Source organism: Phaethon lepturus, unplaced genomic scaffold (assembly GCF_000687285.1).
Source record: "Phaethon lepturus isolate BGI_N335 unplaced genomic scaffold, ASM68728v1 scaffold10092, whole genome shotgun sequence".
In the NCBI taxonomy this organism is placed as follows: domain Eukaryota; kingdom Metazoa; phylum Chordata; class Aves; order Phaethontiformes; family Phaethontidae; genus Phaethon; species Phaethon lepturus.
Window position 1 is genome coordinate 566 of NW_010522622.1, and position 26,537 is coordinate 27,102.

Sequence of the window (26,537 nt, forward strand, 5' to 3'; positions counted from 1 at the left end):
GACCAGAGATGTGGTGGATCCTCCATCTCTGGAAACATTCAAGGTCAGGTTGGATGGGACTGTGAGCAACCTGATCTAGTTGCAGGGGGGTTGGACTAGATGACCTTGAAAGGTCCCTTCCAACCCAAACTATTCTATGACTCTAAGTGTTAAAATGGACATTTAAGAAGTAAAGAAAGTATACTATGGTATCTTGGAGATCAGTCATTTAAAAAAACAAACAAACAAACAAACAAACAAAAAAACCCCAGTCACCCGCAACTTTCTGACAGCACTGTTTACTTCTGAACCACACAGACAGACTGAGCCTTGTGGCCACGTGGCTGAGGGACTGAGCACTGCAGTGGTTTCTATAAGGAGGCAAAAAACCCCACGGTTCTACAGAGCATTTCCCTCTCCAAGTTCCCCCAAGCATTACATGGTATCGCCCCAGAAGTACTGAGCCCCAGAAGTACTGAGCCAAAAGAGCCAGGCTGCTAAGAACTTGGAGCCACCCCACCAAATCACAACTTGGTTGATAGCAAGAAGTAACTAAAAAAGATTATTAACTAAGTTTCTAACTACTATTAAATGGAAGAAAGTCCAGTTTGCTACAGAAAGTACATCTCTCTTCAGTTCACACTGCTCGCCATACTCAGCTGTTCCCCATCTTTCATAATACTGACATTTATAGGAGTTGTATAAGCTAGAAACCACCATCATTACAAATACAGGTTGTTTTGTAAAGCAATTTAAACAACTAGAAGCATTTATTGCAAACCAGCTTCTCTCTTCTACCATTTACAAGAAGGCCAGTAATAAGCAAATGCACGTGTACCAAAAAACGTTCATGAAACACAAACTGATTTAATTAAAATTGATAAGAAAACAAACTGAAGGAATAAAAACTCCAGATACATAGCAATTATTAATTATGAAGCTGTTGATGATCTTGGAAAAGCATTTGGGAATTCATGACCAAGTATTGAGCCTTGAATTCTGAGGGAGGGAACAACCACAACCTTCTAAGTCCTTCAGCACCACCGCACATAAAACTGTACTACTTGATGTATTTTTCCATGAACTTTTTGTGAAATTCTGATCGCAGAGTATCATTCACAAATCTTTTGTCCTTTTTTGTTTCATCTATTCCCTTGGCACAGTTCTTGAAGACGACATCATCATCCCATCTGAAAACAAGCGTTTTTAGCTTCAGTAAGTTTGTATAAAAAGTAGGTGCAATTTACAACAATATATAAATGAAGTTTGGCCTTCCCATTTAAATGTACTAAGAACAGCTAGTCATTAGGATTTGATTTTAGTCTTAAAGAAAAAAAGATCTATTTTTTTTTAATCCAAGCCATCTCCTACGTACTCCTGAATCAGAAGTGAGATGAGTATGAGTAGATTACAGGTTATTTTGTTGTTTACAGAAGATGATGACTACTTTAATTTAATGGCCCTAATTTTGATAGACATAAGAGTATTTGGAATATCTGCAAACAAGAACTGTATTCAGAAAAAGGCTCATATTTATTAATTCTAGTTACACTAAAAAAAAAAAAAAGAAAGAAACAAAAACCCCAACCCAGATGATTTTAAAGGGGAGCATACCATCAAACTTGTTGAAAAACTTTGGTCCTGTTACCTTTTGTATCATTATGAACAATGTTAGACAAACACAAATCTCAACCTCTCTACCTCTTTCTTAACACAAAGTAGGGGGATGATTTTGTTCAGAGAAATGCCCTAGACAATCACTACATGCATCAGTATCCCAGTTCTACCTTACACCGCTTGTGACAAGATCTGAGGAAGGAAACAAAAACCAACGGCAGTGATGACCTTTTCAGACTGAGTAATGAGAGGGAGCAAGGGGATGGGTATCACTGTACAGACTGCACACTACCTCCTCTTCACTTTGAAGTTTGCTTGAGGCTGTGCTGGCCCAGTAAGGTTCAGCAGTGGGTTACCACTCAGAATGTTCTCCATCCGAATTCTTTCTTCTTCAGCCTTTTGCTCTTGTTCCTGAGAACCAGAAATGGATACGTTACTTTTCTGGGCCATTTTTCTCATCTAGTTGGTAGTGGTAAACATTGTTTAGCTGCAAACATCCGCACAGACAGAGCTTTAACTCCTAGCTTAGACTTCTCAGAGCATTTGACATGCGTATGAATAAGGATAGAAGCAGAGACACTCTAAAGAGCTTAGCATGGCTAAAATACTGTCAATCTAGCAACACTCCTATCTGCTCTACTTACCTCTGATGTTCCACCAAATATTCACTTAGATTCTAGCTTTACCATTTCCATATTTATTATATTAAAAACTGTATGCAGATTAAAAGATTTTTTTTTTTCTTCTCAAGAGAAAAGAGAATACATTATACAATATTCATTAAGTGGAAGAAACCTTATAGCATGTTGAAACTTCTCTGTCATCTTCAACCATCTGCTTGGGTTTTACAACTACAGCTTCCTTAGGGACCAGTTAAAAAGAAAATTGAGAAATTTAGCAGTGGATGTCCTAAGACTATTTAAGAGTTCCAATATTAAGGAGCAGAAAACTTTTCTTCTCCTTGTACTGTCAAAAGCATGTAACTCAAGCCGAAGTGAAGCACTGCACTACAGGCAACACAAAGTATATTTCACTGCCCACACTTCCAAGCTATATTAATATTTTTAGTGACTTAAATGCTCACAGACTTCAAAATGAATATGTAATATTCATTTTACATCAACATTATTTTTCCATAACCTTTCAAATGTATTACAAGGACTGCTCTTTGATGAAAGTACCAGAATGAAAAAAATATAATTCTTCAATTTGGATGACTAACTAGGTCTCCTGCTCCCTGTATTGCTGAAGTATGGTCTGAAGACATTCTACTTAAAAAATGCACTGAAGTCTCATTAGCGCTGCAGGAGTGGCTTTTAAAAGTGATATAAACTAAAGACAAAGAGATCACAAGGTGGTTGTTGTGTTTTGGTTTTTTTTCCAAACTGCAGAAAATTCACAGCTGATGGCTGCTATGGGATCCCCAAAGAGGAAATGTTTTTCTTGATGATAGTGTTTACAAGGTTTAAGTGCTAAACCTGAACAGCGATGCTAGCCAGAGTTCTCTAGCTTCAAACATTTAATCAATACTAAGTGATATATTACTAAAACTATCTACAATTTACAATGTTTTTCAATTGCACTGATCAGGTACATGAAATATAGTTATCAAAAACACACCTACCATTACACTGCTTCTCAGAAATAAAATTTAGAACCAGCTGCAATTAATTGCCAGTGGGGTGGAAAAGCTCCCCAAAAGGGCATACTGCTTAAAAGCACAGCACAGCCCTGTAATGCCCTTATCAAAACACGTGCATAGGCAAAACTTGCCCTTGCTGCTGTATCCATGGAGCTTTAACACAAACTGTAGCAATTGAAATTTATTAACACAAATAAACCGAAGTGTTGCATTTTCAAACACAGCTCTAAATCCAACATTTGCACTCCAACTTCAGTTGTTACTACCATCCCAGTAAATAAGGAAACACAGAGAACAAAAATATTTGACATGGATCAGCAATTTCCCCCATATTAGAAATACAAATTCAATTTATACATTTCTTTCCTCTGTGGATTACAGACAAGAAATGCACACAGCTGCTTCTGCGCAGTACGCCAACCTCCAATTTACCATCTTCTTTCCCTGGAACATGGAGGAGCCAACAGCGGCGAAATCTGATTTACTGCAGTCTGTGTCATGTCCCCAGCAGAAGTCAAGCAGCTCTCAGATTACTGTACAGCACATGCATGCAAAGCACTGATTTGAAACCAAGCAAAATCTAAGATACTGGTACAAGCGAAAAAAAAATCAGTACTGATTTTCAGGTACCTCCTGAGAGGTGATCAGATTTTGTTTAAGCCCATTAAGCAACTTTACAACAGGATGCAAGCAAAGGACATATTCTCTGTGGTTGTCCAAAATGAGGTGGGATCTGCCTCGTTAAATTTAATCTCTGACACTCCATTAGAAGTGAGACTTTAAAAAAACAAGAGGTCTGGGACAAATCTTAAAAGCAAATAAGAATGCTACAAACTGAAAATTCATACTGGACTATACTCAAGAAAAGGCAGCACTAAGAAGAGCTTTGTAAGAAATTAATACTCCTCTGTTGACAAATGCTTCTGTGGAAAGAACTTCTTCCAAGTCCTATATATGTAAAGACACAGCAGTTCTCCATTTTAGAGCTGATCTCTAGGGGAACTCAAGGGGGCATGCAGAGCATAGCACAGTCTTGCCCCCAAATTTCTCAGATGGTAACCTCAGCCATGATGCAAAGTTACTAAACCTGTGCAGCATGCACCACTTCAACTGGGGCACACATAAACATCTTACGGTGGTTTATGATGCATAAAAACGCATCCACACACCACTGACAAATACAGAATGACAATGCACTCCACACACAGTGTTTATGCAATGGTCAAATGTCCACTGGAATCGGTCAGCATCTTGGGGGGGGCGGGGGGGAGTTACAGTTCTTCTCCCCTTTCTTCCCCAGTTTCAGATTTGATCTCAACAGCTCCTAAAAACCTGATTGTTCCAGCATTCTATACCATGCATGAAGAGAAGTGGAAAGCACTCAGTCATTCAAATCACTACAAGAAGATAACAGTCAATATTAAGAATCACAAAAAAATATGCATACGGTAGTAACTACTCTAGTGTTACACACAGATGAACATTTAATTTTTCTGTATTAAGAATTAATTCTGTCTCCCACATCATTCTCCTGGAGAAAGTGGTGGTTCGTGGCTTAGACAGGTGCACTCTTCGCTGAGTAAAGAACTGGCTGGAGGCCAAGCCTAGAGAGCTGTGGTGAATGGAGTTAAATCCAGTTGGTGGCCGATCACAAGCGGTGTTCCCCAGGGCTCGGGTTTGGGGTCGGTCTTGTTCAATATCTTTATTGATGATCTGGATGAGGGGATCAAGTGCTCCCTCAGTAAGTTTGCAGATGACACCAAGTTGGGTGGGAGTATTGATCTGCTGGAGGGGAGGAAGGCTCTGCAGAGGGATCTGGACAGGCTGGATCGATGGGCTGAGGTCAACTGTATGAGGTTTTACAAGGCCAAGTGCTGGGTCCTGCACTTGGGTCACAACAACCCCAGGCAACACTGCAGGCCTGGGGAGGAGTGGCTGGAGAGCTGCCCGGCGACAGCTGGCTGAACATGAGCCAGCAGTGTGCCCGGGGGGCAAGCAGCATCCTGGCCTGTATCAGCAATAGTGTGGCCAGCAGGAGTAGGGAAGTAACACTTCTAAGAAGTGTTACACTGCAAGCAATAGTATAAGACTAAGAGCAGGATTTAGCTCCAGATTAAGACACCTATATCTAGGTACCTGCTTCTGGCATCTGAGTTCACATCTCAGCAGAAACCTAGAGAATACAATAAGGAGTTAACAAGGCTCTTCTGCTCACACTAAATTACACACACAGGAAACCAACCATGCCCCAGGCTCTGCTGACTGCATCTCCACTACACCACCATGGAAGCTGGGACACATAACTTATACATTGACCCCGTGTCCTGGTTTCAGCTGGAAGAGTTGTTTTTTCTCCTGATGGTTTTCTCACAGCTGGTATAGTGCTGTGTTTTGGATTTGGTATGAGAATAATGTTCGTAACATATTGATGGTTTTGGTTCTTGCCGAGTAGTTGTAGTGCTTATACTCAGTCAAGGACTTTTCAGTGCCCCAGGCTCTGCAGGTGGGCAAGAAGAGGTGGACAAGAATCTGGGAGGGGGCACAGCCAGGACAGCTGACCCAGCCTGGCCAAAGGGATATTCCCTACCATATAATGTCATGCTCAGTATATAAACTGGAGCTGGCTGCTTGGGGACAGGCTATGGATCACTGGGTGGTAAGCAGTTGCTGCACTGTGCATCACTTGGTTTTGTATATTCCTTTGTCAGTAATATTATTATTGTTGTTGTTATCACCGTTGCTTCCTCTTCTTGTGCTGTCCTATTAAACTGTTTTCACCTCAACCCAGGAGTTTTTTTCCCCGATTTCCCCCATTCCACCCAGGAGGAGGGGCAAGCAAGCAGCTGCCTGGTGCTTAGTTGCTGGGTAGGACTAAACCATGACACTTCAACAACTTGGCATTTCAAGCTCAACTGAATTCTGTCTAAAATTGCTAATTGCTAGCAAAAAACTCCATTGACTCAAGTCAACTACAATTCCAGAGGACTAGAGAGTAGCAAAAATTGCACTATAATCAAAAGAAATGGTAGGGACAATGTTGGGAATTTCAAATTATGACATTTTACTTTTCTATCTATTAAATTCTTAAAAACAATTATGAGCACAACACTAACAGAATCTGTCAAACACACTTTTATAGTGACAACAGTTACAGAAAACATCCATGAATCTTATTTGCAAAGCTTGATTTTCCCTGTTGCCTGTCAGGGATGCTGCAGAGCCCCAGGGTGCTTGTGCAGCCATTCGCTGTTTCTCAGCTCTGTTCACAAAGAGAACTCTGCCGTCTTTTAGAGCTGCAAAGGCAGCAAAACTAGAAGTAGTAACAAACTGCATAAGCTTATCTTTAATGACAAAGATCAACAGATTAGAGTCTGAAAGCAAACAGGGAACAGATCTGTTGAGTAAGGCTTTATCAGTTTTAGTCACTTCACAAAGATGACCCAGCACGCATGGTAATTTATGTATCAAATTCAGGTCATTCAAAGCTGTTCTAGGTTGGATAACACTTCAACATATTTGCTACAAGTTTTAGGAAGCAGGCTAATTCTGTAGATTAGAGTTGGAGATTTTTTTTTTTATTTAGCTTCGCTAAAACCTCCCAAAGAATGTATGCAGGATTTAAAAAAAAAAAAAAAAGGCAAATTACTAAGTTTTGTATTTTAGAGACATGACATGGAAGAAATATTAGGTGTAACTCACAGTGGTATAAAGTTGACATTTACACTTAAGCTAAATTACACATTTTGGCCAGAGGTGCAGAATCCCTCATCTTGAGCCAAATGAGGTTTTAATTATGTTTCAGAATTTTCCACATAAATCCTCCATTGCCCACTCCTCCACTGAAAGCAGGGACGCTCCAGGCGATGGAGCATGGGTTGTATCAAATCAAACAGACCAGACATAACCTTCATAGCTGTCTGAGCTTCACACCTCTGAGGCATGATCAAGCACAGCTGTTCACAAAACTAGTGGCTCGGGTTGCTCCAAAGCCTACATTGTTCTTTTGTGTGGTGGAACAAAGACTTATTAAGCTACAACACTACGGATACAACAAACCCACAACAGAAGAAAAGCTGAAGATGGAAAATAATATTTCTCTGTTCTCTCCACTTTTTCTAAAATAACGCCTCTTTGCTTGCCTTTCCTTTCAGCGAGATGAGGTATACAACCCTCTTTCTATGCCATTTTAGCAAAAAAACATGCTACAGAGTATTCCATCACTTCAGCACAGTGCTTTCCAATGGCAGCGTGTTGCACCAGCTATCTGCAGAGATGAATCAATAGTCAACCACGTTGTAACCAGTGTTAGAAGCAGAAGCAATAGAACAGGAATATTATGGTGTGGGGAATAAGACTGGAGTGGCAGAGGGAGTCCCATACCCTAAGGAAGCAGATAGAGATGCTACTATGTGAATTAGATCTCAAAGCAAGCCTCCACTGTACAACTGAACTCACCATGGGGCATCACAGTTGAGGGAGAAGAAAAAACGGACAAAACTGTATTGACCTTAACTGAACAATTATTCCTTATCTTGCTGTAAGATTAACAGTCCCTTGGCATATTTTGTTTCTGACCACAAAGGGAAGAAAAACATTATTGTTACCATGGTTATATCTTTTTTTTTTTAGTATAGTTCCTACCCTTCGCACAGAGCAAGACTACTTTTACAGAAAGTGCTGAAATTCCTGAAATGAATCCATTGTATTAAAGCAAGTTATCCTGTTTAGTTTTTAAAGACGTTGGGCAGCTGTAAGGTGGGGGTGGGGGCATGGAGCAGAATCACATAACCTCATTTAAATCTTGATTTTTGAATGTCAAACTGTGATGGCACTGCCTTTAGCAGAATGGAACAAAAAAATTAATAATGTGGAGATCCACCCCAGTTATTTGATCCTATGCAAATCACTAACTCAATGCAATGCAGTGATTCAAATAACTGATTGAAACTTCAAAAAATAAAAGCACAGAGTAATCACAACTGCAGTGTCTATATGCAGATTTGTTGTCACTTTGCCCACAAGAGAGGGGACATTATCATTAGTTCTTGGCAAAGTTAAGTATTGCTAGCACGTCTCAAAGATTTAATGAAGGATACTCTGCCACCTGCTTTTGCCTCGTTATTGAAATTCTTTCTTAATCACTGACTTGATATTCTAGTTTTAGTCAGACCCTTAAAATTTAAGTGTAAAAGTTAATATCTATCAAGATTAATTTTCTAATGTTCTATTCAAAAGTCTGTGACATGGCTAAAACACAGGACAGAGCTAAGATCTATTCTGACTATTGGTAAAGTAATATATTCAGTTAGAGAGAAACACTTGGTGAAATAAAACTTAAGAAAGCAAACGAAAAACTTTAACTCTGTTCTCAGAAAAGCATAAAATGACTGGATGTTAAAATGGCTTTGCTGGAACTGCACGCATACATTCAGTTGCTCACTGGTTTGAGGTTTGTTCTTAATTATTTCCATTTACCTTTTAAGGAAGTGCTTGAAAATTGAAAATCAAGAGCATCGTAATGCTGTGTTTGGAATATGAAACAAGTTTCCATGAAACCTACCCGTGGATAGTTCACATAGACAGCAAACCTAGCATTTGTACAGTTTTAAACAGGCTCAGAATCATTCCACAGAAACGGCTTTCAAAACTAAAATATCCTGGTCAGCTTAGTGTCTACTAGAAACAACCCGAGAGATTAAAATTGTAGAGGGTGTGAGAAAAGTCAGGACTCCCCTCATGGTCAATCAGTTTTTAAAAACATTCGTAGTATTTATTTAATGTTTCTACAGAATTCAAGGGAATTGAAGCATTTTGAGAAGCTAACAAGCTTTGACAGCAATTGCTAATTTGGTTGACAAACTATTTGGTTCACAGATTAAAGGGAAATACCAATGTGAGGGATGTCAGAACCTCTTAATACTAATATTTGTCAAAATTAGATTTAAAGGATTTCTATGGAAAGTGGTATTACCACATAAGGGAAGTTAACAGAGAGCATGATGATCTGAAAAAAAACAGACTCTCATCTTTTGTTTTTAACTGCTGTCTCACCAGAGGTGCATTTTAAAAGCAGCAGTGCTCCCTTCATGGCAACTTAAATACCGGACACCAAAGTGACAAGTGAAAACAGTTAACAACAATACGCTTTACTTTAAAAGAAGTCTCAGAAATAACTGGCCTAGCACTTTAAGAAATGAAAATAACTAAAATATCAGTAAAAAAAAAATTACACGTGGCACAAATCTGGGCTATGTTACTGTATTTTACCCACTTCATCTTGTTAAGACCCTGGCATATTCCAAGAAGATGCAGAGACACGTTAAATCTGCCTGTATAACAACAAAGAGATCTGAGAATGGTGGGCAGAAGAGTGAACAGGCATTCACTCTGCAGTTTCCCTTTACCTTGACACTGGTTTACCCACGCTGCCTGCTATGGACAGCAGTGTTTCAGCAGATAAACCATCCCTGTATGTGGATTAGGACTAATAGCGACTACGCAATTAAGACTACATGAGATGTTACCCTGAAGTCAGCTGGATGGCTAATACAAGGTTACTTACAAAATTAGGTTTCAATTACAGTTTGCAATACATAATAATATGCAATCCCACATATCTGATGGGAAAAGGAACTTATATAAAACGGCCATAAAATGCTTTGCCAGTAATGCCTTATTTCAAAGTCACGGACTACAAGGCATAATGTAAACAGACTGCACCCCTAAAGCCAATATACTCTTCTTTTCTAAGGAGACCCTTACTTCCAAAGGCTCTTTCCAAGGCTGCGCCTCACCTTGGTTTTCACTTTTTCCCATCAACATAGTCTTAGTTTCTTCTCTAGATAAATAGAGTAAGATAAATAAGAGTAAGATAAAATAAATAGAGTAAGATAATAAAATTCCAAGTACCCGCAGAGCACCTACTATTTACGGAAGATACCAATTTTTAAGAGAGCCCATCGGCCACCAGCCAATGAAAGGATGAACAGAGTAGACCGTGAGTGTGCAGTAGCGTGCACTATTGCAAATAAATAACTAATACTAGTTTTTAGAAAGAAACAAATGTATTCATTTCAGATAAGCATGCATGTATTCAGTATGCACGTCGCATTGGACATTATAAACCCTGCTTCTAGAGGAAGGAGAACATCCATGAAGCTAAAAAGTACCAGTTAAGAGACAGCAAAGTAAAACTAGTGCTATACTAAATACTTCATAGCTTTTAGCACCCTCTAGTGACAAAATAAGAACTTCGGAGATCTGATAACATTCCTGCTTTCTACACAAGACCAAAGCAGCATGCACTTGGTTCTCTGTGCCGCAATTTACTACCATTATTTTCCTAATGTAAGTTTGCTACACTGAAATGCGACAAATTATGCTGTTTAATCTAGATGTATCATTTCAACCATCAGGCAAAGTGAAAAATCAAGAGATCTAAACTTTCATTTGAAGCACTGTGCACGAACAGCTGAAGTAGAAGTCTTTCCTACGCATTGCTATCCTTAATTTGTAGTTTGGTACATTTCATGCAGGAATACATGGAAGAATTGTTCACAGTGTTTTAAAGTAATTTTCAACATGTTATTATTGCAGAACACAACTGCATTGCTATGTGATGTGCTTCAAATGCCTAGATAAAGAGATGAGAGACACTTTAAAACACTTTAATGTAAAAGACCACTCACAGGCCAGATGGAGAATCAAGTATCAACAGTTTTCTGCAGCGAAATTTCTGCACTGAAGCAGCATGCTACAGTTATCCAAGGCACTCAACTCCAAAACTGAAGTGCTTGCTGGTTTTACAGGCTTTGTTGATTCTAAAGGTAAATTTCTATATTGTCAAGCACTACATTGCTGCCTACAGCGTTTAAAACGTTATTCTCTCCTGGCTATTCCTAGTGTCTGCTAGATGCTATGCCCTGTTCACTGCCAGCTGACTATTTTGAAGAGCATTTGTGAAAAATGCTAAACTGCAATTGTGTGTGTTCAGCTATGATAAGCTTATGAGTAGCACAAAGGCACCAAAACATTAAGTTGTCACAGCAGCAAAGATCCCAATCAGCATTTAATGTGTTTATTTAGCATGTTCTGAAAACAACTTAAGATTACCTTATAGAAAAATGAAAAAGTTGGGTTTGGTTTGTTTGTTTTTTTAACACTAACAAAGAATCTACATATAACAACATACAAAACTACTCAAACTGAAGTATGCAACATTTTTCAAAAGTACTAAGATGACTGAAGTGTTACTTAAAAAAAGAAAGAGCTTACTAAAAACAGAAGAGGGAATACTGCACATATCCAGCACCTGAGGCAGAGCATTTCAGTAGTGCAGATGAAATACCTGGACTCTAAACTCTGTTGCAATGCAATGTTACAGCCAGTAAAGTTCATTCTAAACCATGATCAGTTTGACAATATAGATTATTCCCAGAGATAGTCCCTAGAAATCCATTCATCAATCAGGGGTTTTGCTAATGCACTCCATCCCAACAACCTCTTACACCAAGGAGGTGTGGGAGGCAACAGCATGGGATTTGATCCCGCTCGTAGGAAAAGAATCTCTAACTACAGGGACTTCTCTCCCTTTTCAAGGGTAGAACATGATATTTCTATCTGGAAAGAGAGAGATTATAGGGAGCTATGAAGGCTACATGTGAGTTGACTTTCCATGTTCTGAAAAGACTAACTGTCGTATTATTAACTCATTTTTGTGGAGACATTTTCAAATAAACTCGCCTGTGTATTATCACATGAAAATAGTTCTGATCTTACAGCTACAGCTGTTGCTCCTTGCCAAGGCAACACAGCACCAATGCTGTGAGAGAGTAACCATTGTATAAAACTTGCAGTCATAAGCAAAAGCATCAAAAAGCACACATTTTTATTTCATAAATTAAAAAAAAAAATCATATTTTCTGTTTCATAAGAGCTAGGTAACAAATGAAATTGCACTGGATAACAGGTAGCTCACTAATGCCACTATACGGCTTGGTATGATATTTGTCTTCATAAAAGGACTTGCACATGAAAAGCAAGATTATCTTGACTCCATGCCTCTACAAAGTGTTGGAAAAGTGAATAAAAACAATTTAGTAAGTAAGATGTTCAGTGTGTCTACTAAAGAAAAAAATACTTGACAAAACTATTAGATAGAAGAACAAATCCATCAGACCCTACTTGAGAAGAGCTGAAGGGCACTTACTTTGTTTCCCAGTTCTCGCTCACCCTAAGTACTTAAGGCACACCAGTTTTAATAAAGATCAGTTTGCAAAAACACAGATGCTCTTTAATGGATGAGATTTTACCTTTCGAGCCTGTTCCTCAGCTCGTTCTTTCTTGATTTTTTCCAGTTCAGCCAGAAGAGCTGCAGTGTCATCATCATCACTGTCTTCCAAGTCCTCATCTTCATCATCTTCCTAATAGCAACAAATGGAAACAAGCAGCTCATTCATGTCATTGAACAAAACCAGCTTTTAGTTCTGAAAGTTATTGGACAGACACATCTCTCATGGGAGGGGAAAAAAAAAAAAAAGCCCCTCAAAACAGTCCTGGTCTGCCCAGCTAAGGCTGCAATTTGCTGCTGGTTGATTTCTGAAGTACTTGGGTGCTTGCAGCAGAAAATACAATACAAATAGTTTATTTGCTCTTGTACAGTCAAGACAAGACAAAAATATGTTGGTGATTTTTGAATGACTGCAATTAATTTTTTATAATTCAAATGCCAGGTAGCTGACAGATTCTAGAGAACGACTGTCCTCAATCACTTTCTAATCATTGTAATGTAAGTCATCATAATAGCGTGACCAAATACTCCTATTGTTGGGACCAAATATAACAGGATTAAAAAAACCCTCAGCTTATTGTCAAGCCTTAGACCTAACTCCTAGACATCAGCATGAAAGGAGCCAAGAGCAAGAATCCACTGCTCATGCAGACAGTGGTATCTCAACAGTTCTACCTTAGGAGAATTCTAACTAACCCAGTAGTTGACCGAGTCTAAAAAGTCACCTATTCCCCATACTTTAAGTGGTATTTTCAGTTCCCTAGTTTTTGTGTGCTTTCCAAGAACACCATTACAGCATGGATCAGAATCCTCTGAATCACTCTGGACTTCCACCACAGTAGAGTAACTGTAAAGGGAAGATATGTTGGAACCTGTCTTAAATCTTTCACAGACCTAAAGTACATATTCTATTAACAGCAAATCCTGAAGTCAGGACAATGAAAGGAAAGAAGACAGAGAAAGATACATACATCAGTAAGCGGATCATCTGCATCAAGATTTGCTGCAGGAATCTGGTCTAGCCGAGGCTTCTTAGACACAGAAGATGATGTTGTGTGTTCTACAGCATAAGATTAAAAAAAAAAGTGACTAAGTCACCTCATTTAACAGCCTCTAATGTCAGAAAGGAAAAATCTTTACAAACAATTTGTCTTGCATTAGAGTAAGAGATACAAGTTTATGCTTACTTTTTTCCTTACTTCTCAGTCTACCCTCAAGGGAAACAGTAACATCCCCAAACTTACAATTTGGCCTCCAAGAGTTTTTTTAAGTCATTGTTTTATGAGGAAGGAACAGCAGAAGAAAAAGCTGTGGTGAAATATCCTTATTCTATATATCCAGTTGGAGAGTTCCCACTGAGGACCACCCCAAAGCATTACTTCTGTCTATTTTGGTCCAAACCACATCTGCTCTCATCTGTGAATTTGAAAGCCTCACAACACCTTCACACCTTAACCTAAAGTACCTAAACTCTGTCAAGCTTAATATTAAAAATGAGTACCAAAAAACCCTTTGATTTTCTTTTTAATTGTCACTTACACTATAACTGAACAGAACTGCATACTTTAAAAACGGATTTATCGTTACACTGGTGCTTTAACACCAGAAGATAAGCCATTCCCCTTCCTGTCTCGCTTGTCCAAGTACAAAAAAAGCCCTTTATCAGCTGCATATACTTGTCACCAATTCATTACAATCATACTGTATCAGCTGGCCTGCTTGATGGCTTATGCTATTCTACTGGCTGGCCTAGATTTTTGCTAGCCTGAAGCCAGCATGAAAGCCAGCAGACATTCCCTTGCAGATCAACAGATCCGACCTATCAGACCAATACCCTAAATTTAACTCTCATAACATTCTGTCTGCAACCTGCAAACTTCTTACAACACTGAGTTTTGTACAAGAGCAATGCCAAACAAAGGTGTTAAGATATTTTGTTTCCTTGTTTTTACCTCTGGTTGGTCTGTCTCTATTCTTTTCTCTTGCAGCAACCCGTTCTCTCTCCTCCAGCTCCCTTCTGAAATCACGGTTACGCACCTCTTCAGGAGCATCCTGAGTGGTCTGTCTAAAACAACATGGGGGAGGGGGGGGAAGCTCAAGTTGACAGGCTGCAGCTGGGAGCAATTTTTTGGAGGTGGTCAATAAATCCTGAACAGGTAAATATAAAGAATAATACTGGGGACCACGTAGACATATGTTTCTTTATTCTCTCTTCATCAGCCCCCCCGTATGAATTACACACACACAGACACTTAATGTCACACACACATGCTCCTTCCAGTGACTCTCAAATGAGTTAAAAGACCCTGCATAAATTCCTGCAAAAACAGGATGACTGTATCTACCCCTTCCAGCTATATCTAAATCTCCTGTTCTCCTGCAGTGCAAGCCCAGTGTCCTAGCAGGTATCTACCAGCGTTATGGTCAACCTTCCTTGCCATTTTATCACTCTAAGTTGCTGCTGCACACACAGTCTCTAAGGCTTATGGATGAGACCAAGACTAGAACATACTTTTCATAAATCTTTTCCCCTCCAAGAGACACACGAGATAATCTCCCATGACCATAAAAAAAGTTGGGAGAATAGGCAAAACGCTAGCGTTTAGTGAAACATATTGCGATTACATGTCATTCCCTCTTTTTTATAACACTCACTGGCCCAAAACAACAGACTATTTATATTTGAGTCACACTAAGCTCCACCTAGACAGCGCTGAATTTTCTGTGGAGATCTTGAAAGGAACTAATGAATAAAAACAAGCAGCAATTCCTTTCACCTTTTTGTGAACCCAGTGCTGGAAATAAGAGTGCCTGGAAGAAACCCAGACTTGAGCCTTTATAAATACATTGTGTGCACAGCCTGTCTTTAAGATGACATATTTAATTTGCTTTTGTAATTAAAAACCTGAACTTGGAATCCCCAATAAAGCTGCAAAATCCCGCCAAACCCTGTGTGATTTAAGCGAACATGAAACACTGAACTCTTCCTGCAATGATGCAGTCCTGGCAATTTCACAAAGATCACTTAATATTAGGTATTTGGGAGAAAGAGCAGAAGACACTTAATGCCCACTCCATCTCTCTCTCTCAGGCATACAGATTTGTTAAAATATACATTGTATATTTCTGTACATGTTTGTCCCCACACACTTCTTTCAAAGCAACAGATGGTGTTCCAAACCACACTTCTGTTTAAAGAAACAAACCACCAGCAATTTCCCCCATAATAACAAAATGCATTTGATAGCACTTTTTTTTGGTATTCCTCAAAACACTCCAATTCTCTTATCCACAGGTATTCTTCAAAGCCAAAGGGGCAGGAGGGAAGAGGTGAAATGGTAAGCATTTGCACAAAAAAGTGCAACTGTAAAACCTGAACAGTAATTTCACTGACAAGAGTAACATCAGCTAGATGAAAAAAAGTAAAAAATTTAGGCTGACACATTTAATTTAAATTCTAGGTATCTCTATCACACTGACTCCAGATTTCATTTCATCTCTTAACAGGATAACGAAGATTTATTATGCATTTAACAGAGGAAAATATTCATAAGATCCCATTCTCTCTCACACTGATTAAACCAATTTCCTCCCCCAGGACCTGTATGAACCACCTGCAGTGTTTAACATCAGCTCTTCCAACATGTACTACTGCCCAAGTGCTATTCCATGATTTCCCTGCCTCCTCTTAGTGCCCCTCCCCAGTGGTCCTTTGCCAAATATATGATATGGTTTTCCTGCTTCTGAGACACACTCAACTTCACTCCTCTTATCCCATCCTCCTCTGCAAGTAGTGACAGCACCCTCCGTGGCTCGTCGGCTCCTGCTGTTCCCAACAACTTTCCTTCCACTCCACTGCCTGAAATGCTTTGTCTCCCAAGCTCACCTCCTTCTAATGATTCACTTCCATAAGCAGTAATAAATACCACTAAAATTAAACCTCTCCAATTACTTGCAACGCATTTGATCTCCTAAGTCTGCTTTTGAGACTTACACTTTCAGCCCACTCATTCAGGACCATCACACAGTCTCTGGTGTCTGCTCGGTGTCAAGCACATGAACATCCATTGTGAAAAATTTCAGAGTACTGCTCATAACAAAAAAATACCATTCCCAGCCTGTTTTGCCATAAGACCAAAAAAACCAATACTAACCTGTATTTGATTTTAGTATGAGAAGGAAGGTCTCTGCTGGAATACTGTTTGGACAGCTGACTTAAGTCTCCTTCACCTTTTCCTCGTCCTCCCCTTGCAGGTTCAAATGTTGGCCTCGCTGCTGTCGTCATTTTAACTACTACAGAATCAAGAACAAAAATCAGTTGTTACTACAACTTACAGTGGAAGACAGCAGAAGCTACTTTGTTCCTAGAATTGTAGCGGCAATGTCAAGTTCCACTACACAATACCAGCTATCACTTGCCACCTGATCCTCAAAATTGAAGGAGCTTTTTATTGACAGACTCGACAGAATCTACTCAGATTTTAAAAAGAAAGTCTATTCCAACATGTTTGAAAGATGATAAACAGCGTCTAACACAAATGTGAAGCTACGTTTATAAAGTACATAAAACTGGCCAGGAGCTGGTTTCCTATCTTTAAGGCAAGTGGTACAGTCTTGTAACTAAACTCTTTCGCCTCCTGAAAAATGACAGCCAGAAATGACTGCCTACTGGGAACAACCCCTCCGTTATTGCCCAAACTGCATCTAGGTGCCATCACCAGGAACACTGGCTGACACAGGCTGTAGCGTGCCTAGGATGGCATTGATAATTCAATAGTGGTGATGATTGTGCAATCTGAATGCTCCAGCCCTCATGCCCAGCCCGGTTCAGTCCTCCAATATAGGCACAGCACTGTCATTAATACTGCAGCACGGCCCTTTGGGACCGACCTGTGTGGCTCCAGCTGGTCAGTAAAATTTTCTGAAGGACTCAGGTTAACACTTCTCTGGTAGTACAAGGCTGATAGCTTTACTCTTACGTAAAGTGCAATTAACTACATACCACCAGCATGTCCCAAAAATGAACTAGTTGGTGCCCAAAATTGCTACAATCAATTCCTCTGCAGCAAGGGAGTGAAACAGACGCTGCTTAGCCTCAGTCACACAGACAGGCTGTCAGCACACACTGTGCTCAGCGCTGCTGGAGAGCCTGCAATCCTAAACCACTATGCAAGAGTTTAAGATTGTCAACCAGTGCCAGAAAAAACCCTGCACGATCAACCAGCACCATCTTAAACCTATTACCTGAAACTACGCTCCTTCCTGTTTCACCAAGACATGCACATCCATTAACCACAGATTAAAGAGGTACAAGACACATCTGCAGAGAGACATACAGGAACCAGTCAAAGGCACCAGTCCTACCAACCAGGAGGCTGGATGTTAAAGGACGACAAGAAAACATTTTAAAGCACATCAAAAAACAGAGCAAAAAATATTGTATTGTTCCACATGCTTCACTTGTGATACCACAAGTGAACGTTACCTGTTTGTTCTCTGCTTGCATTATTTGTTATTGTTTCACTTTTAATGAGATGACAAAACACAACTTCAGTATTAAAATCATAAAATAGATTGGTTGCTTAAAGTAACATCCTACCAGGCAGAACACAGTTACTGCCACTGAACTACTACTCATTAAACAAAATCAACAGACACAAAAATACTTAAAAAGAAATGAAAGTAACTAGCCTTGGCTTATCAACCAAGGACTGCTGACGCTTTTCAGTAATGCTGTGTATTTTTGTTTTTATCTTGCTCAGCTGGAATTCTATCTCAGCAGACTCTGCCAGACCCATAATGCAAGAAAGCCACTTGCTTTCAGAACTTATCTGTATTAATTATATGTAGTGGGGGGATATCTACAAGTTCAGGTGAAGAACCAGATACAACACGACTGCATAGTTTCACAAAGCATTAAATCTGAAAACTATCCCTTCTTTCTAAAGTCGGTTTGCACTTGGCTTGGCCTTAAAGGACACAAATTCAATCCAAAACCACTCGGACGACCAGCACACCGACCTCTTAAGTTTCAGAAATACAGCTTTGGGGAAGCCTCTTTGGTGCCACAGGAAGACAGGGCGGCCCAGGAGGGTTTACCACCTCACTTCCCAGCTGAAAGAAAGCAACGGGGCTTAGGCTGGAGCTGAGCGGCCCCGGCCACACAGCGCTGCACATCGCCGCCGGACCCCTCCTGACCACCTTCACGGGAGACCCCGAGCTCGGCCACAGCCCACCCCAGCAATCGCCCCGCGGAAACCTGGACCCGCAGCAGGAGCGGGACAGGAGCCCCCTTCGTGCCCCGACCCCCGACCCGGCCGCAGCCCGTCCCCACACGGACCCTCCGCGCCTCAGAGCCGCCTTTCTCGCTCTCAGGGACCACCCGTCCTCGGCCAGGCCCGCCCGCCACCTCCCCGGGTACTTACGCCTTAACCTCCTCCCACCCTGCGCAACCAGGCCCTACGCCACCACCATAATTCCGCCAAGCTCCCACAAGGCACCACGCGGGAACCATAGACGCACGTGACGGAAGTCGCCGCTGAAGGTGGGCCTACCATGGGGGGAGGGGTTGGCAGACATGTCACGTGAGAGAGACGAGCGTGGTCGTCATGATTGCTGCCGAGGTGGAGGTGGGAGCTGTGGCAGGGGTGCTGCTGTTTGAGTAGCAATGGCGGTCTCCCCCTACCCGCCTTCTCCTCCTCAGGCTGGGGTCGGGCGAGCCCAGCTCGGAACAGGGAGCTTGGGGCGCCCGCACTGCGGGCCCGGGGTTGTCCTGCAGGAGGGCCTTACCGTGAGGTGCTACTAGGCCATGGCTGTGTGCTGGTCCCAAGGAGGCAAGGCCTCCCCTCGATGGCCTGCAGACTGCAGGGCTCTCGCTGGTGTGGTGGGCAGGCCCAGGGGGGAGCCCAGGGGACAGTTAGGCAGAGGATGAGGGGCTGAGGGTATACTGCATCCATAACTGTAACTTATTGGTGTGAGCCACTCTTGGGTCTTCTTGCACAAACTGGCTTGTGAATAGACTTGCAAGTTGCCTATCTCAGATGAGTCTGCCCAGAGGGTGCTTGCTTGACGTCAGAGGCTTGGAAAAGAATGGTGTACTAGTTACGTGAAGCATTTCATGGCTTCAAAGTGCTCACCCCAGGTATCAATGCAAGGGGGGCGGGAATAATGAGGGATAGACCATGGAAAAGGAGAGGGATGAAGGAGGAAGTGTTGAGGTCCTCGTGGGGAAGATGGGGAAAGACAGAAACAAGGCAGCTGGAGGAAGAGGGAATACCTCTCAGTCATTCTCATTGCACGGAGGTCTTTATTATCAACATTAGCCTAAGCCTGACTGTCAGCCAGCAAGCACCCCCTACCCCCCTGCCTTACAAAGAACTCCTTTATATTCACTGCTGTCACTGTAAAGAAGCCAAAGTGAAAATGAACATCAGTCGGGGATTAAATTCCCCCTCTTAAAATGCAATTTCCTTCTTGTGTTTGCTGTTGCTTTTGGATGGATCTTATTATCAAAGTTTTGTGAATCCACATGAGGGCATGTGCAGTAAAAGGCCCTTTGATGTACAAACTAACACAGGAACATTTTCCCGAGCATGCAATTTGGAAGACAGTCCACGAGAGGTCCCCAAAGATGCTGCTATTCGGAGAGCTACAGCAACCACGCAAATTACAGCCTGTGGGTCAGCAAGCCATCAGAGAAAGCATTTGGAAGTGAGCCCTTGGAAACCGGTTATTTTAAGCAACTTGTCACAAATGTTAAGCTTCACTCGGAAGTTAGGTTAATAGCAACGATAATTACTGTGACATTTCCTAAGAGCTACACTTGTCAGTAACCAGGCATCCATCCTTGCATTTTCTTGTGTGCACCCTGTGAAACAGGTTTATGATTGATTTTACTACAGGCAGTTTAGACTCAAGATCAAACTTTGCAGAGGACTCTGGCTTCCCAGCTGGGTGGTCAGGAATTCAGTATTGTCAGGCTGCAGATCACAGCAGCCTGAAATCAGTGCGTCATCCTATGATGGTGGGTGTTATTCATAGATTATAAATCTGTAGACTTTAAATCAGGAGGAATCTGTATGCTAATTTGACTGTTACGGTGCAGCAGAATGTTCTGTTTTGCTCAGTAACCTGTCCTGAAGGCAGTGCCTACTGTTCAGTTGTAATACCCATCTGGCAGAAGGTATCAATTGATGAATTCAGTTTTGGGCCCCTCACTACAAGAAGGATGCTGAGGTGCTTGAGCGTGTCCAAAGAAGGGCAATGAAGCTGGTGAGGGGTCTGGAGCACATGTCTTACAAGGAGCGGCTGAGGGAACTGAGGTTGTTCACTCTGGAGAAAAGGAGGCTGAGGGGAGACCTTATCGCTCTCTACAACTACCTGAAAGGGGGTTGTGGTGAGGTGGGTGTTGGTCTTTTCTCCCAACTAACTAGTGATAGAACGAGAGGAAATGGCCTCAAGTTGCTCCAGGGGAGGTTTAGATGGGATATTAGGAAAAATTTCTTTTCCGAGAGGGTGGTCAAACATTGGAACAGACTGCCCAGGGAGGTGGTGGAGTCACCATCTCTGGAATTGTTCAAAAAACGTGTGGATGTGGTGCTTCAGGACATGTTTTAGGGGATATGGTGGTGCTGGATTAATGGTTGGACATGATGATCTTGAAGGTCCTTTCCAACCTTAGTGATTCTGTGAAGTCTTGATTAAAGACCTCAAGAACTAAATAGACTTCTGCTGTTTGGTTAGAGTAAATGGCAAGCATTCCCTCTGTGGAGGATTACTTGAGGATGAGAGCTAAAAAACTAGCACAGTCTCTGCTCTAAACGGATACAATGATTACAATAGTAAAGGGATGGCTCGGTGTCTTTGGCTAGAATTGTTCCCCGCAACCCCAAGGTGCTTCCTTTCCCCCAACTTGTGTGTATCAATGTGAAGTACAAATAGCTACAGATGTGTTTTACAGTCAAGGGTTTGGTTTCCTTAGAAGACTTGGGTGCTAAAGAAGGATATTGGTGGAGTGGAGGTGCCTGAGTCCAGACTCCTGAAGATCCCTCCTCTTTTTGCAGAGGCACCTAACCTTCGTATGTCCATGGTTTAAAGATCTCTAAACATACCGAGTTTTGCCCAACTTGTTTGGACTTAGTTTAGGTCTAAGAAGTTTAGCATCGTGCTGTCAAGGGGGCCTAATAGATATATCCCCCAGCTCAAGTGCTCAGAGAGCTTTCATCCAATAATTATTCTCAGAGCATGTTCAGCACTCATGGATATCACGATCAGCCTCTCAGTCCCTCCGGGGCACATCTTATAGCCCTTTCCTGAGCGGGGCTCACCCTGCATGTGGAGAAGCGTTGCCCCATCAGTCAGGCAGCTCTAGGCTGCTTTGATATTTAAGGATGTTCTCCCTGTGTTTTTGAAGCTGACTAGCTGAACGTAAGGCAAGGAATTAAAGATTCATGCAGAAAGAGAGCATGTACGTAAAAGGGAGCACCAGTCAAGTTCAAAATGTCACCAGATAATGTAAGCAACCAGACAATGACAAAAACTCAGGTCTTCCCCCTTCCCATGGCTGCTCTAATCACAAAACAACTCAAGGCTGAAGACTTCTTTCTTCCTGTGGCACACTAAGCCTTGGATCTTTTTGCATACGCTAATTGGCACCATGGGTACACCCTCAGTTATTCCTCTGCTGAGCAATTTGGCTGTGGCAGCTCTTGGAAAGGTATTGTGTACTATGTGGAAAACATGAAAAGCAGAAGTCACCACTTCCCTTGATCATTTCCTCCAGTGATTAATTATCCTCAGAGTTTAAAACTGCACCTTATTTTTAATTTCAGTTGGCTCTATTCCCAACCACGAGTACCTGTTGTGCCTTTCTCTGGTAATTTTAAAAACCTGTTTTCTCACCAGGTATTTATACTTTGTAATCTAGTCTTGCAACTGCCTTTGGATAAGGTAAGCAGACTGAACTCTTCTAGTCTCTTAGAATTGTTTCCTTCCCCCAACCAGTTATCTGAGGGCTTTTTCTTGCTCTCTAGCCAATTTATTAACATCAGAGGAACTGTTTCAGGATCAGCTCCACTAACATGAATAGAGAGATAATATCACTTTCCTTCCCCAGCTTTCTAGGCTGTTATCTGTCTGAGGATCACACTGGCCTTTTTCCCCACACCACTCTGCTGGGTGCTTGAGTCCAGGTGCATGTCCGTGGTGACTCTTGAATCCTTCTCAGTGGATTAGAAATCCTTTCTGGATTAGAAAATTCCTTTGAATCTAGTCTTTGAGCTGAGATAAATAAACATGTCTGCCTGTGTTAAAGGCATCTGTCTTGAAAAGAAATCCTTCGCTGGTGTCACTGGCATGGCCTCTTAGTTACTGTCCCAAATTCTTTATAGTACCTGTACATACTCTCAGTGTGATTTTATATTTGCTTGTGGACTCTTTTCTATCTGGTTCCCCTTTCTTCCATCTGTAATATTAGTCTTAATTGTTTCTTTTCACTGATTGTTTCTGAATCTGGATGAGAATTTTGTCAAGGTAGTTTTCTTTCTTGAATTTTTGGGTCTCCCACTGTAGACTCTGGGGCTACCTTCTGCCTACCCTTCAAAGTACAGCATCAGGGTGTGCAATCTTCTCTTTCAAAGCAGTGTGGTACCATGAACATGAGCATTTTCCCAGAGCAGGGCAGAGGTTCAGTGCCAGAATGGAAATCTCCCAGCTTGAATTTTCTCCTTGCCTCCCTTCCTGCAAGAGCCCGTCTTTTGCCATCCAGGGCACAGCTTGCATGAGCTGAGCAGCATTAAATCCCATTTCTGTCTAGGAGAGGCCACAGCACGTTTCCTCCCTCGGGACACCGTGTGCTTTGAAGGATCATGCCTCCCGCTGGGTTACAGACATGGAAGGGCAAAGGGGATTGTCAAGAGTGGAGGCTTGGTGCAGCAATGCGCAGCATCTGAAGGGCAGCCTTAAAAGAAGTTTGTGGGAAGTTGCTGTTTCCTTGATTGGGAAAAGAATAGAGGCTGGGCAGGGCTGTGACTCAGCTAGTGAGTCAGTGTGGGGCTGCTTTCCGATGAGGCCATCAGCGCTGTTTAGCTCTCTGTCACACCCTCCCTGCTCCTGTGGGACAGTAAAAACTGTGAGTTTGCTGCTTCTCCGCCATGCTCACAAAGTTGTCCTGGCCCTTAACATCCTCCCTGCCACCTCCCGCTGCAGTCTCTCCAGCTTTCTGTTTCTGTGCTCCATCCCATCCCCTGGGCTGCTGTCTCCCCTTATGCCTTCAGTGCTCTGGTCCCAAGTGGATTTAGCAGGTGTGAACTCCTGCTGTGCAGCGAAGGAGAGACCTTGTAACCTATTCACAACAGAGGGAAAATCTACTGCAAGAAAAGGCACAGGGTGAAGACCTGATCTGGATCCTTCCCGAGGTAGTGATGACCTTCATCAGACATCGCAGACTGTGGTTCCTTTGCCTGCCATTAAATGAGCTGGACCAGTGCTGCAGGTCCAACATGCTGTTTTGAATGTGTATGCTGTTTACTGTGTCTTTGTCTGCTTCCCCATGCGCACAGCTCTCCGCTGAGATCCCAGTGCTCTTTCAATGTGAGATGTGATATCAACTGAAAGACACTTGGGGACGTGGGGAGGGAGGGTGCTGGAGGAATGAGTGATGCCCCGAGACACACACAACTCTCACTTCCTGGCCTCACAGTCTTGGATGCACGCTCAGCTCCGCGGAAGCTCTCTTGTTTCTACCAAATCATGGGGATTTTTTTGAGCTTGGACAAAGCAAATAATTTTAGCCATGCAGTATTTACATCCAGGCGAGCAGCCAGGACATACCTCTGTCTATGGTTGCATTCACTGTTAAGCAAAAATGTCCCACTGTTTTATTTATTAGGCAAACATTTCTACTAATAGCTAAGCTAATTTTATCCTTTTCTTAATGCTGGCTGATGATGACTCAGTCTGGCTGGGAGGAGTCCCAGTAGCACAGTGCCCAGACTCTGAAAAAACGGCATTAGACGGAAGGAAGGGCCAGCTGTCCACACACCACAGTGGTTCTGGCTTTGGACCTGCTCATTTTTTCTCTGTCGCCTGCATGTAAAGGTGGAACAAAGAAACCAGTGAAGTATTTCACAAGTGAGCTTATTGGGCAGGATGGAGTTGAGATGCACTTCTCTCTGCAAGAGCCAGCTGCAGCTGTAACATTCAGCAATAGCATCAGGAGCTGGTGCCCATACTGTTCTACAAGTTTTTTCCCCTGTTTTAGTTCTTTATCAGTATTTTCTGTCTGAGTCAGTCCTCAATTTATATGCTACCACCCCTTTGTCAGTCCTCAATTTATATGCTACCACCCCTTCTTAACTTCAGAATTACTCTCACAGGGCTCCAGGTAAGTGACATCTCTAGTCTAAGCAAATCTTTAAGGCTCCTTTTCTTTTCAGTGGACAGTGACAGGTTAATCTGGGAGGTGATTCACTCACTTGTCTTGGGCAATCTCAGAAAATCCTGCCGTGTATTACATTGTATGTTATAAAGGCAGGTGGAAGATGTTGAGGTTATAAGGTAAAACAATATAAATAGTTTTGTTCCAAAGATGAGGTTAGGTTAGATCAGATCCTTCTTGATTTAAAATTTCTGATACTGAAAGCTTCAAGATGCAGCTAAATAATTCTTATAAATGGGGCCGTAAGGAATGGAGAAAACACCATGAAAACAGACTCTCCTAATTTATCTTGAGTCTCTAAACCAGGAATACAAGGAAGAGTTTATAAGAAGCATAAAACAGCTAAGTGTGGTCCTGACCAAGTTAAAACCCAACTCAGGTTCCTTTCCAACAACATCTTGCTAGTGCAGTCCTCAAACTCATTGAAAACAAGGTCAGCCGTAGGACTAGTCCCCACCTCCTCCAAAGATGCCATATGAATGCATCATGTTTTCCTACCTAAGAGGATTCCAGCTGGTATCAGCCCGTGGTGAGTTCTCTTAACCACTGTGATAACCTTTAGTTATTCTTAGTTATTCTTTAGTTTATCCTTAGTAACCTCTAGTTGTCCTTTAGTTACTGAACTAGCACACTGTGCAAAGTGTTCGCCCAGTAGTGAAGCAATTCTGGCTTTGGAAGCATCTTAACTACTCGCATTGTTTCTTTCAGATGGTGGGCAGAAGCGAGTTTACTCTGATTCAGATGAAAACAAAGAACAACAGCTTGGAAAACAGTGAACTCTTGACCCACATATGTTATCAACCACGTTGTGTCTCCCTTAGCTCTAGATTGCAAATTCACAGTATTTTAGCTGCTGAGGCCTTAAGAGGGCCTTCTGCTTATGTGGGGTTGTGTCAGTGCAAAGGGCTGGCACTCAGGAAACTGGTATTTTCTTCCCAGCACTGCCACTAGCCTGGGGACCTTGAAAAAGTAACCCACTCTCTCCAAGTCCTGTGCATTTCCTTTATAAAACCACGGATAATGGACCAAAGGCTTTTGCTCTGTGATCTATAGATGCAATATCCCATGTAAAAGCAGACTATGAAATTTGATTTCCTGTATTACGAAGCCCAGAGGGCTTTGCCATGTGGTTTTACCATCAGAACCACCACCTCTGTTTGAGCTAGACTTGTACACTGAGTCTTGCTGTGGGACACAGACTAGGGATGAGGCAGGCTTCTCCTACAAGTTCAGTAACTGTGACTGTAGCCCTTCCTGGATGAGATGAGCCTGGCAAAATTTGTTCCCTTCCTGGGTTTTGATCTGTGTTTTGGGGTTTGGGCAGAGGGGCAGGAGGTGTTCAGCTGAAGTTTAAGTGATTAGTGCTGGTTAGGAGTATCAAAACCTGATGAGAAGAGTTGGTTGGTTCAGGATTTGTGGTGTCCAGTTCCTTCAGCTGAACATGGAGCTCCATGGCAGGTGTAAGCAAAGCCTTACCTGCAGAAGCAGGAGGCCTTTTGAACAGGGCGTTGCATGCTCCCCTGCAGACTTGGGGCACAGCGAAAAGGTGTGTGCTGCAAACGCATCTGCAGACG

General features: G+C 42.0%; 1 protein-coding gene across 1 annotated transcript; it reads right to left on the reverse strand.

Annotated features, from left to right (window-relative positions):
* Nucleotides 1-522: 522 nt before the first annotated feature.
* On the reverse strand, nt 523-16,820 carry CWC15 (CWC15 spliceosome-associated protein). Its single transcript, XM_010281861.1, has 6 exons — nt 16,682-16,820; nt 14,480-14,592; nt 13,499-13,587; nt 12,550-12,660; nt 1,889-2,007; nt 523-1,169 (listed from the first exon to the last, which is right to left on the reverse strand). Exons 1-6 carry the CDS (start codon nt 16,810-16,812, stop codon nt 1,040-1,042), a joined length of 693 nt encoding a protein of 230 aa, XP_010280163.1. The 5' UTR covers nt 16,813-16,820; the 3' UTR covers nt 523-1,039.
* Nucleotides 16,821-26,537: the final 9,717 nt, after the last annotated feature.